This window comes from Odocoileus virginianus, chromosome 3 (genome assembly GCF_023699985.2).
Source record: "Odocoileus virginianus isolate 20LAN1187 ecotype Illinois chromosome 3, Ovbor_1.2, whole genome shotgun sequence".
NCBI lineage: Eukaryota > Metazoa > Chordata > Mammalia > Artiodactyla > Cervidae > Odocoileus > Odocoileus virginianus.
The window spans coordinates 23091273-23104491 of NC_069676.1; the positions used below are offsets into that span (position 1 = coordinate 23091273).

The 13219-nt window shown below is 37.8% G+C and overlaps 1 protein-coding gene across 1 annotated transcript in view; it reads left to right on the top strand.

Annotated features, from left to right (window-relative positions):
• Positions 1-13219, top strand: part of FBN2 (fibrillin 2) — a 220154-nt gene that overhangs the window by 112766 nt on the left and 94169 nt on the right. The window contains exons 9-15 of the mRNA XM_070465076.1: positions 1222-1374; positions 2817-3050; positions 3977-4114; positions 6518-6637; positions 8333-8458; positions 9304-9426; positions 11048-11170. Coding sequence (XP_070321177.1) covers positions 1222-1374; positions 2817-3050; positions 3977-4114; positions 6518-6637; positions 8333-8458; positions 9304-9426; positions 11048-11170 — 1017 coding nt within the window. The remainder of the gene's footprint in view (positions 1-1221; positions 1375-2816; positions 3051-3976; positions 4115-6517; positions 6638-8332; positions 8459-9303; positions 9427-11047; positions 11171-13219) is intronic.

A 13219-nucleotide genomic window follows, 5' to 3' on the forward strand; every position in this document is an offset into this window, starting at 1 on the left:
ATGTACACCCATGGCTGATTCATGTCAGTGTATGGCAAAAACCACTACAATATTGTAAAGTAATTAGCCTCCAATTAAAATAAATAAATTTTTTAAAAAGTGACATTTATAAAGTGTCTGCAGTGCCTTTAAGTAAGCCTGCATGAGCTGAATTCTGTACTTTCTCTTGGTAATACTGGGTTTCTTTTGGGCACTGATAGGCAGTCTGATTCTTGCATGGAATAATACCTAACTAAAGCCAATTCTTTTATTTAACAATAGCGTGGAAGCAACCTGAGGTAAGCTTTGGACCATTCAAGGAAATAACATATTTATTTATAAACTCAGTATCTAGTGTAAAAAATTAGGCCTTCCTTATCAATAGCATTATTTCTAGTTAATAGTTTCATCTGCATCAGTGACATGTAGCTCCTGATGGTTGTGGTATGTGTTTCTTATGGTCACGGAGAGAACTTCTTGGAAGCATCTTGTTAAAAGTTAAATAATATGTAGTGAAACTGGACTCGCTCTTTCTGGTGCTCCAAATAAAATCAGAAAGTACTTCCCTCGTGGTTTTGGGGGCTGTACGTGCTCTTGCCCTCTGTATGCCTCTGAGCTCAGAATCTCCCACCCCCCTTCTGCCTTCTCTTCTCCAGTCACACTGCCTCGTTTTTCATGCACGTGAAACACATCTTCTTTCTCTTTGAACTCCTCTTCTTTCAGGTTGCTTGTGTGGCTCATGCTCTCACCTTTTTAACGTCTGCTCAGATGTCACTGCCTCAAAGGAGCTGTTCTGATCAGTCTTTCTAAAATAGTACCTGTGTCAGTTTAGTGTTGCTGTGTAGTAAATGACCATACAATTTTTGTAGTGAACAACAGCGTACATCTGCAGGTCTGCTGGGTGACTGGCTGACTAGTCTAGGCTGAGATGGGTTTGTCGCCTTCCCTCATTTGAGCTCTGCATCTCTCTGGATGTGACTTCTTACGGCATTGTGGGGTCATAGCTCTTCATGCCTCTCGTTTTTGTATACCGGGGGTATGGCATGGCATAGATGCTCAGTGAGTATCTACTTGTAAATAGACAAAAGCATGAATAAATGTGATAGAACTTGAAAGAATGAGATGTAATAGAAATTAAGTAAAATAATCCCCTTAACTTAGCATCTCCTAACGTGTGCAGTAAATGATGTGAGGACTCAGGGTGATTCTGTCGTGTCTTCTGTTTTCTTTTCCCGTGTTTAGATCAGAGAACAGGCACATGTTTCTCAGGCCTGGTGAACGGTCGCTGTGCGCAAGAGCTTCCGGGCAGGATGACCAGAATGCAGTGCTGCTGTGAGCCCGGCCGCTGCTGGGGCCTTGGGACCATTCCTGAAGCCTGTCCCGCCAGGGGCTCCGGTGAGCTGTGGGCTGCTCGTGTGCTTAGGCCACGCCGCGTCAGGGAAATTAGTAGCAATAATGTGCTTTGGTGTTTTCCTTAAAGACAGATCATCTTTGCATTCCTGTTAGTGTCTTCACTAACAGGGGGTTAGAATGACATTGTTTATTGGGATCAGTCTTCATTCTATTCTCTTTGTTAATATTCGACAAAACCCTAACCACCTATCATGTATTAACTTTAAGCAAGAATTTTAATAATTATTTTGAATGTCGGTATTTAAGTTCAATTTTAAAACCTAATCTTCCATTTGAAGCTTGAGTAACAAAGTTTGGCCTTCATTTATTTTATTTTAGGATTACCCTCAGCTTATTGTGTTTCAGTCCTTAAGAGATATTTCCTCCCTTTTCTAATGACCTTGAAAATTCAGAATACACTGAATTTTGTATTCAGAACTCACTGTCATTCACTTTGCTATATTAACTGCCGTGTAGTTGAGGCTATACCAGAAAATTACTCTGAAATGAACGAGAAGTAGTTCCTCTTGTTAATATAACATGCATAGTAGAGTGTAGTGTTCATCACATAAATGTATATCGATAATATGTTATTATATTGCCTCCATGTTCTAAGTATGAAAAATAATTCAGCTTTTTGAAATATGCTTATAAAGATATGCATCTGTATGTTCTGTTATGGAGGGAAAAAAAAGAGCCTTTCTTCCTAAGTTTCTAATCCTTGTAATTCCAAAAATTGAGTAGTAAAATTTTTTTAAAACCAGAGATAATGCATAGTGTATCATTTTGAAAACTCATCATCCTAGTCATATTAATACTCAAACAATTACTTGAGTTAAACAGTTTTCATTTCTTCTTATACTGTGCCCTAATTCTGAGCACAGTTAAGAAAAGAAGGCAATTATGCTTTTTTCCATCAACTTTGATACTTGGACAAACAATTAGCAGATTTAAAAGCTTACTAAATGCTGTATTCTGTTAAGAGTCCACGTTAGGAAAAAAATTATTCTAAATCATATTAATCCCTTAAAAAAAGAAAAGAGGGAAAATGTGTAGGTATGTTATTGATGGAGATTTAAGTAAAACCAAATATAGAATGAATTACTTAAAGGTTTAATATCCATCCATTCAAGTGAATTTCTTGCATTTACAGTTATATCTGGAATTTAATGAGTTGCACTTAGAGACATAAAATCAAAGTATATGTATAGACAATGCTTTGGGTATGCAACTCAGTTAAAATATGGCTTGTAGATTTCAATTTTTTCCTGAAGCACCTGTATTTTTCCTGCTACTGCTGGCATTGAAAACATTTATCAGCTAATAACTGACTCATTCATATCACGAAGCATAGATAACCTAAAATGATTATTACAGTACACAAATTACCTTTATTATACAGAAATAACTCTGTTTGTGTTTAACTGAACCTTCTTCTCTTTTAGAGGAATATCGCAGACTTTGCTTGGATGGCCTTCCCATAGGAGGGATTCCAGGGAGTGCTGGCTCCAGGCCTGGAGGCGCGGGGGGGAATGGCTTTGCCCCGGGTGGCAACGGCAATGGCTATGGCCCCGGAGGAGCAGGCTTCATCCCCATCCCTGGAGGCAACGGCTTTTCTCCTGGCGTTGGGGGAGCTGGCGTAGGGGCCGGGGGACAGGGGCCCATCATCACCGGGCTAAGTGAGTGCTCGCTTTGTGTGTAGACTCTCTAGTTTCCCCCTTAAAAAATATTATAATATCTAATCATTTTTCCCAAAAGGTATGTGTGTGTATGTGCAGAAATCTGCTTTGAGGTCTAAAGCATAATATAGTAAAACAGTCTTAGTGTAGTGTTATTTTTATGTTCCATAAACTTTCTAAGTTGGAGAAAAGACTGAGTGACCCAGGTTCTCTTTGAAAATAGAGGTGAGAGTGGGGTAATATTCCAAGATCAGATGATGCCATTAAAGAGCATTCTTTTTGGTTCCAGTATTTCATTTGGCTACTTGTAGCTGTCTCAGTCATACACTCCTTGAATTATTTTCCAGAACCATTTCTCAACTGAGATAAATTGAATATGTCTTGCTTGTGCCTAAACAAATATTATAATGAAATAGCTTTTCTTTTCCTCGCCCTCTTTTGTTGAATAACTTAAGAAATTGAAAACTGTGGGCTTCTAGCCAGAATTGGCGTTGGCGTGTTTGACATTTAAGTTCATTCTTTTTTAAAATAACTGCTCTTGCTAATAATATTTAATGATGTCTTACAGTGTTATGTTTGTTCTTTTTGGCATATTGCCTGTTTACTATATCTGGATATTCAGCATGGTTACAAAAAAAAAAGTGGGACGCATTCAAATGTACAGTAGAACATTCCTGACATTTTAAAAAGACGACATTATGGGCAGAGTTTCCAGATATATAACTTAACAAATGCAAGTTATAACCATGTGTCTCAAGAATAGTTTTTAAGTTTCAACATTAAAGTTTTAATAAACTACAGAATAATGCGAGCTTTTGATATGTACACCTAAATAATGTACTTAAATATCCTTTTAACAATCAACTTTAAAGAAAGTAATCCATGTTGGAGTGATGAAATATCATTTGTGCTCTAATTTTTCATAGCTATTCTGAACCAGACAATAGATATCTGTAAGCACCATGCTAATCTCTGTTTAAATGGACGCTGCATACCTACTGTTTCTAGCTACCGATGTGAATGCAACATGGGTTATAAGCAGGATGCAAACGGGGATTGCATAGGTAAGTTCATGAGTCTTTCATTATTCTTAATTTTTTAAATAGCTTTTAGATTAGAGGCACAAGTAGGGCTGAATATGATTTTGAAGTAAAGCTAATTTCCAAGTTGTCTTTGCTGTGTGCTTACGCGTCCATGTGCTTCCTTAACCTACTGCTGAGCTGGACTATTTCAAAAATCCCTGCCTGGGACTTCCCTGGCTGTCCAGTGGTTAAAACTACACACTTCCACTGCAGGGGGTGCAGGTCCTATCCCCTGGTCTAAGACCCTACATACTGCATGACATGGCCAGAAAGGAAAAGAAAAGAAAAGAATCCCCTGTCCTTTCTGGTTCTAAATGTTATTTCTGTCTCTGCCTCTCTCTTTTCTTCCTTCTTCACTGAGTCACACTGGATATATGGTGGCATCATTAACATGAGCTGTAAGGCAGAGATTGGGAAGAAGTGGTTGATGCATCTCTCTGGGGCATGTTGAGTTTTAGGTGTCTTGGGTATTGACCTGTAAAGGTCTAAAGCTAAGAGGAGAGTTCAGGACTTGAGTTAAAAATTTAGGAGTCAGCAACATATAGGTGATTATTGCAGCCAGGCTGAACAACAGGAAGAGTTGAAAGATAACCGGAGTAGTACATCTAGAACCGTAGAGACTAGCAACATTAGTAATAATGTTGGTGAGATGGCAAAATAATCTAGAAAATATGTATCACTGAAGCCTTGAAAAGTATGCCTTCAAGAGAAAACGAGTGTTAAGTACAGCCAAAAAATGAAATACAAAGAGGAGAACAACATTGCTGTATTTGGCAATGAAGAGAGTTTTGATGATCTTTTAAGGATAGATTTAGGACCATGGGGCTTCCCTTGTGACTCAGCTGGTAAAAAATCTGCCTGCAATGCCAGAGACCTGGGTTGGATCCCTGGCTTGGGAAGATCCCCAGAAGAAGGGAAAGGCTGCCCACTCCAATATTTTGGCCTGGAGAATTCCATGGACTGTATAGTCATGCAAAGAATCAGCCACGACCTGCAGCACTGTCTACTGAAGGTGATACGGCCTGTTGCACAGACCATTAGTCATGCTTGATATGCTTACTAACACTCTAAACTCTGTCTTTTCTCTTTTTGCTTCATTCCTTTGGCTCAGTGAATCACTATTATCAACTAAAAGCTTAAATGTGAGTCTCAATGGAGGCATCTTTGGATGCCACGCATCTTTGGATGAATTGGAAAACTATTTACTCCTGTTTTTCTTTGTTGTTTTTAATTTTATTTGCCATGAGTGTTTTCTCCCCGCTCTGTTACCAGAGAAAGTTTAATTGCTTTCAGCCTAGGTGTTTATATTAATGAAGTTGGTGAGTTTGGTAGAGTACAGTTCCTCTTTTAAGAATATCTATGAAAGAAGCAATCTGTTCACAAAAATGGTTAAACTGTGAATTGATTTTATTGTTGTTTTCACCAATTTAGCTGAAATTGTATATGTTAATGGCTTCTTTATGTCTATGAAAGGGCAAGTCATTATGCCCTAACCAGTCAGCCAGGCTTTTAATTCACCGGCATTGCTTTTTCTAACACAAACATGATTTCTCTAGGATTTAACTAATTCTTGCTGTCCACTTTGTCATTTGGTTGCACAGTCCTTGAATTCTGTGATAAATTTGCATCTGATCAAAACTTGGAGAATTTAACGAGAGAGCAGTGAGGTTTCTCACCCTTGGGATCAGAATCAGTATTTCCATAAAACTTGGTTTTATTAAAAAAAAAAAAAAAAAATCCCTGTGCCAACTTTAAGATCCTAGAGAAACCAGCAACTACTGAATATAATAGACTTTTTTTCCACTTAATTTCCATTTTTACCCCATCCCGTGTTTTTTGCTTCAAAATATTATCCAAGCCTTGATATACTAGTTACATATATAGTTGAGTTCACAAAAAATAGTTAACAAAAAATTCCATAATTTGTCTGTCTTTTTAAAAACTAATAGCAGTGACAGCATATAATATAAATATATATCTTTTAAAAATCTTTACTTAATCTTCTAACTCTGTAGTAAGCCTTAAAGAGGCTGTTAACTTGCCCAGATTACTTAGATAATAAACATTTTCTAGCCTCTGGGAACTCATGGCTGTGTCTTCCCCAAGCTCATGCTTTTGATCATTGTACATTATTCAAATTGAAAAACCATTATTTCTTGGTTAAAGCAAATTCTCTTGTATGCTCCAATAGGTGATATTTTTGTAACTCTCCAGACGGGCCTCTGTAGTTGAAGAAAGGAATTTTTATTCATTTATAAATACTCTGCTATTTAGACTATTAGTACTGACTGGCCTTCTCTCAAATCTGGAAGGCCTAAATGTATTTTAAACAAACATTTCTAGAAATGGAGTGAAGTCTGTAATGGTTTCTTTTGCTGCTCACAGATGTTGATGAATGCACATCAAATCCCTGCACCAATGGAGATTGTGTTAACACACCTGGCTCCTATTATTGTAAATGTCACGCCGGATTCCAGCGGACTCCTACCAAGCAAGCATGCATTGGTAAGGCAGCTTGCTTTCACATATGAAAATGTTCCATGAAATATGGTGACCCAGGCTGTTGAGGTTAAAAGTGAATTTATTCAAGAAAGACATGGAATGAAATAAGTGCTGTTACATTATTACAGATTTACTGTATGTCACCCTCAAAGTGTTCTCTTCCAACATAAATACTTTTTTGCATATGTAACACAGGCAGTGTGGTATCTGGCCTCAGAAAAAACCTGGTTTATCTTCCTTCCCTAGATCACAGCTTCCTTTCTCCAAGTAACATCAGTAGCATTACTGCCCTCTGATTAGCGCAGTTTAAGATTTATTGTTGTTCTCAGCTACTGTTTTCTTTGAACCGCACACGTAGTGCAATACCACATCATGACTGCTCTTAATGCAGTTTCGTTGCTACACCCACCACCCTCGTCCAAATGCTCTACCTCACTGCTGATTCATCCCAGAATTCTTTTAGAAGATAATCCTCCTTTTCCTTTTTTCATTTCCTATTCATCCACTGACAGTTGCTTGAATCACTTTATTCCAGCAATTTTTGTCATGTTGCTCTTAATCCAGATATTCCTTAGTTATTTCATTCTTATTCAGCTCCTTGCTTTGTCTTTTTTAAAATTAATTTTTGATGGACTATAGTTGATTTTCAGTGTTGTGTTAATTTCAGTGTAAAGCAAAGTGATTTAGTTACACTTTTACATTTATCCAGATTTCCCTGGTGGCTCAGTGGTAAAGAGTCCACCTGCAGTGCAGGAGACACAGGTTTGATTCCTGGGTCAGGAAGATCCCCTGGGGAAGGAAATGGGAACCCACTCTTAACGTTCTTGCCTGGGAAATCCCATGGACAGAGGAGCCTGGCGGACTACAGTCTGTGGGGTCGCAAGAATTGTACACCGCTTAGTGACTAAACCAGCACCACCATCCATACATCCGCTCTTTTTAGAGTCTGTTCTCATAATCGTTGCAGAGTATTGAGTAAAGCTCCCTGTGCTATCCCACATGTCCTTGAAGTGAAGGGAAGTGAAAGTTGCTCAGTTGTGTCCGGCTCTTTGCGACCCCATGGACTGTAACCGGCCAGGCTCCTCTGTCCAAGGAATTCTCTGGGCAAGAGTACTGGAGTGGGTAGCTGTTCCCTTCTCCAGGGGATCGCCTCGACCCAGGAATCGAACCAGGGTCTCCTGCGTTGCAGGCAGATTCTTTACCAGCTGAACCACCAGAGACGCCCACAATGGGTCCTTGTGAGTTTTTTGTTTTATATGTAGTGGTGTGTATGTGTCGATTCCAATCTCCCAGTTTATACCTCCCCCCTCACCCCATTGGTCACCATAGGTTTGTTTTCTGTATCTGTTTTGTAAATAAGTTCTTTTGTGCCTTTTTTTTTTGGATTTCACATATAAGCAGTTTCACTTGCTCTGACTTTTAAGGTCTTCAACCACTGTGTCAGAAGCAGCTACATTCCAGCTGCACTGTTCACTCTCTTCTACATTCACTGTACACCCCATTTCATTTTTCTTTTTCCTCCCTCCTTCAGCTGTCATAAGTCAGGGTTATAGAACTGCTTATACCTACCTATCCAAGGAAAAAAACCTGGTGAGAGATAAACATTTTTCTAAAGAAGCACCATGACCTGGGTATTACATGGATTGTCTTACTGCTTTTGTGATTATTTTAAAAGACTAATATTGTTAATTTCCCCAGATATTGATGAATGTATCCAGAATGGGGTTCTTTGTAAGAATGGTCGATGTGTGAACACAGATGGAAGTTTCCAGTGCATTTGCAATGCTGGCTTTGAATTAACTACAGATGGAAAAAACTGTGTTGGTATGGAAAGTGCCTGCTCCCTTGCAAAAGATTTTTTAAGGAATATATACCCTTTTATTTAGAACCATATAGACTGTTACCATGAAAGCTCATATAGCACATAGATGAGAATCATTTAGATGACTTAGGTAAAATATAAATACATTTAACAAAAGACTGTTGAAGTGAAGGGACAGAATTTTTGGAAATATAATAAATGAATAGTTCATTGCTTCTGGAAATTTCTTGTGTGGCATATGTTTAATTAAAGCAACGATTATTCTTTGTAATTTTTAGCACCTACTGTATTTTGGCTGTTGGGATTACAACACTGATAATACAGAAAAGGCCCACCTCCAGTCTAGGGAAGCACAAAAACATTTGATATATGTGATAATCAGATCTCCAAATTTGTGGTCCTGGTGATGTCTAGCAGTGTAGTAAACACCAACATGCCACAGAAATATTCTATTTGTACAGAAACACATATTTCACCCACTAATCAAAGTCCAGATCATTTCATGTACAGTGAGCTTTGTCATTGCTTTATTCTCTCATACAATATAAACATCTGATGAAAGAAATAGTAACGTTTTGGTAATCAAAATAAAACACTATTCATGTGATTTTAATAGAAACTACGCATAAAATTTCCTTGATGCTTTTCCTCTGTGTCCCTTACACTAAAGGTCCTTCACGTTTTCCGCACTATTTGCTGTCATTCGGTTGGCATTTGTAAGGAAAGAAAAATGTCTGTGGCCACTTGGCTCATTTATGCAGTAGAATATGCCTGGCAGTTGTTTGTAGGAAGAGGGGGAACTGGTTTCCTCAAGGCCAGTTGTGTAAGTCACTCTCTCCTTCTGTAGACCATGATGAATGTACAACCACCAACATGTGTTTGAATGGGATGTGCATTAATGAAGATGGCAGCTTCAAGTGCATCTGCAAACCAGGATTTATCTTGGCTCCAAATGGGCGTTACTGCACTGGTATGTATGGCTCTGAGATAGGAAAGTAACCATGATTGAAACCATCTTTTTTATCTGAATGAATCATGCAAGAATTGCTTCAGTTTCTTCATGTGGATTTTGTATTATTCACATCTCTCACTAATTCAGTACGGCAGGTGTCTAAAGCTTACTAGAAAAACATACTTTGTGGTCTGTGGAACACCAGTGTCTTTACAAAAATAATAATGGCATAGGAAGAATTAAGGGAATGACAGATTGGCTCTAGCAAATCTGGAAAAGACAATGAAGAAATAAGTTCTCTCAACTTTTTACATAAAAAAAGAGGAAGAAAAATACTGTATTCTCAGAACTAGATTTTCCACTGTCATTCACTGCTGGTTTTGCATTATATCTTTTCCATAAGCTAATTCACATATCATTTGTTACCATATCCATATCTAAAAGTCTTATATTGATTTTGGGAAGAAGTAATTTGAATATTTCTAGCAACTGTTTTGTTTATAAAACCATTTTGAAGCCCAAGCTCTAGTGGTAGTTTTACTAAGCAAAAGATAACTCTTGGAAATAAATAAGACTACATTATGTTTATATTCGCAGTTGGAATTTAATAAGATGGAACAAATTTTGTAGTTCTACTAAAAAAAAATAAGCTTTATTCCAGTTTCCTCCTTTTGGACAAAATTAACTCCATGAATACTTCCTGCCTTCGATCACACAAATTGATCTGAATAACAAATAATACGCATACCCAAACCCTATAATGTCAGTGAAATTCCAGGGAGAGTGGACAAAGAAAAATCAAGACTGATTCTTGTATTTCTGAATGAAAGTAGTTTCTTGACTATTCATGAAAAGGAGGTTCAGTATTAAATAGAAGTATTGTGGCTTTGCTGATTGAACTCATGACTGGAATGTCATCTCAAGGTTAGCTAACTTGGATTAATCACAGGATATGAGATTAGCATTCTGTTCCAGTGTATAGAATTACATTACAGCCTGTAACTTTTTCAGCATTTCTTAAGAAACTTAAATATACATAAAAAGATGACCTAAATCTCACCAGTTCCTGCTTTATTGAAACTTTTATTAATTTTTTATTACAAATGCTGTAATCCATAAATTTTGAAATGCTCATGATTTGGCAGCTCTGTGTTTTGAAGGCTGTTCTCCTTTAAGGGGAAGCCATTTAATGGTGGGTTACATTTCATAAATTTAAGCACTTTGAAAATTACAAGAGACTTCAAATTATTTTGTTACTGTGAACTGACTGAATTAAAACAGCATCTTAGAATTTTATGTATGTGTAAATGAAAGTTAATTACATTTACCTTGGTTGTAAGAATTTGTTTCACTTAACTAATTTGAGTTGAATAATATTAAACAAAATTGCCAAATAAATAATGAAAAATGAATTTGTCATACTCTTCTAATGCATAAAATAATCTACTTTCACTCAATCTTTCTGAAAATGTGTTTGAAAGAGTTGCATTTGTGTAAAAGATTTGTTGTCACATCTGTGTATTCTTGCACAAGGTATAAAATTGAAAACCAAATGTCGATAATGTACAGTAGTGGCAGCAGGTCAATTCTGTAATGAAGTTAGAGTAATGGCCCGGCTTGTGTTCCCCTCTCTGGACAGATGTTGATGAGTGCCAGACCCCAGGAATCTGCATGAATGGGCATTGCATCAACAATGAAGGGTCCTTTCGCTGTGACTGTCCCCCAGGTCTGGCTGTGGGTGTGGACGGACGCGTGTGTGTTGGTAAGTGAAACATTCTGTAATGGCCCTAGTGACCAAATGATCTTTGAAAACAGGATACAAGTATATCTATACAATAGAATAATATTCAGCCATAAAAAGGACAAAATACTAATATATGTGAAAGCATGGATAAGCTTGAAAACATCATGCTAAGTGAAAGAAGCCACACAAGACCACATAGTGTACGATTCCAAATGAAATGTCTGTAAAGGTCAAATTTGTAGAGACTGAGCAGATTAATGGTTGCTTAGAGCAGAGAGCTTGAGGGTGGTGGGAGAAGAAGGTGATTGTTAAAGGTGTTTATGAGATGATGAAATGTTCTAACAGCAGCTAGAATAGCGATTGTCCAACTCTATGAATGTGCTAAAAGCTATTGAATTTATTTACTTTAAATGGGTGCATTCTTTGTATGTGAATTATATCTCAATAAGGCAGTTTTAAAAAGGGGACAAAGAGCCCAGCTAGCTCCCTTCAGTAGCCTCTGATGAGACAGAAATGCTAGAGAAGGAAAAAAAATTGTCCTTTACCAGTGTCCTCCGTATTGTTAGATAACCATGTTTCTCTGGTGGCTCAGGCAGTAAAGAATCTGCCTGCGATGCAGGAGACCCGGGTTCGATCCCTGGGTCAGGAAGATCCCCTGGAGAAGGAAATGGCAACCCACTCCAGTATTCTTGCTTGGAGAATTCCGTGGATAGAGGAGCCGGGGAGGCTATGATCGCTGGGGTCGCAAAGAGTTGGACACAACTGAGAGATTAACACACTACATACAATGGAAATATATTTTATAATTAATGAGACATGAAACAGGGACAGCAGTTGTATTTAAATAAACTCTTATTTTTACCCAAACAATATTAATTTTTATCATCTGAGCTTTTAACATTTTTTAAAAATGTTGTGTGTGTTGGTTGCTCAGCCGTGTCGACTCTTTGTGACCCCATGGACTGTAACCTGCCAGGGTCCTCTGTCCATGGAATTCTCCAGGCAAGAATACTGGAGTGGGTTGCCATTCCCTTCTCTAGGGGATCATCCCGACCCAGGGATGGAACCCGGGTCTTCTGCATTGCAGGCAGGTTCTTTACTGTCGGAGCCACCAGGGAAGCCTTTTAAATTTTATTTTTATACAGTCTTAAAGGTTGATTTTCATTTCAGTCATTGCAGAATATTGGCTATATTCCCCATGTTGTACAGCATGTCCTTAAGCCTGTCTTACACCCAGTAGTTTGTATCTCCCACTCCCCCATCCCTGTGTTGCCCCTCCTCCCATCCCCACTGGTAACCACCAGATTGTTCTCTGTATCTGTGAGTCTGCTGCTTTTCCCAAACAAAATTTTAAATGTAAATAATTTATATGTTAGAACTTCAACTTATATCAAAAGTTGGAAATGTTTCTAAATAGTTATTCAGTGCTGTGTAATGATAGAAACGAGGAAAGAATATGAGAGAGAATGTATGTTTTATTTGAAACCATTCATCATTCCTCTTGGGAATAATTCCTACTTTTGAGTTAGCAGGCATCAGCTTTAAAGAGTCAGGCAAAACGAAAGTATCTTTGGCATTCAACAACCCAACCGCTAATGCCCTAATGATATCAAGAGCAGAGGGAGTAGTGAAAATACATCGAATGCCATATTCTCTCCAAAGCACTTCCATGAAAGTGAATTAGCCGTTGTGCACCATCTATTTCTCAGGTCATAGCGTAAAAGACAGACATACTCAGTGGTTTAAAAGTATTATTTGAGAGAAATGAAATTCTTTCTCAGACATAGCTGGTTATACTTTATTCTTAACCTATGGGAATCAAAACATTTGGATTCTGAAGGTTATGTTAAAAAAAAAAGGAAGAAGCAACAGCAGATGGAAATAATCTGTCCACTTAAAGTTTCATCCACTCTATCCAGGCTAGGATTTATTTCAGCTTACACGATTGTCAGCACTTCGTTCAGGACTATTTCAAATACAGTAACTAGAAGAATGTAGCTCCTTTCTGCTTAAAGAGCTAAAATATTTTCATTGCTTTTTTCCTTTATCTAAATGGTTTTGCTGAAA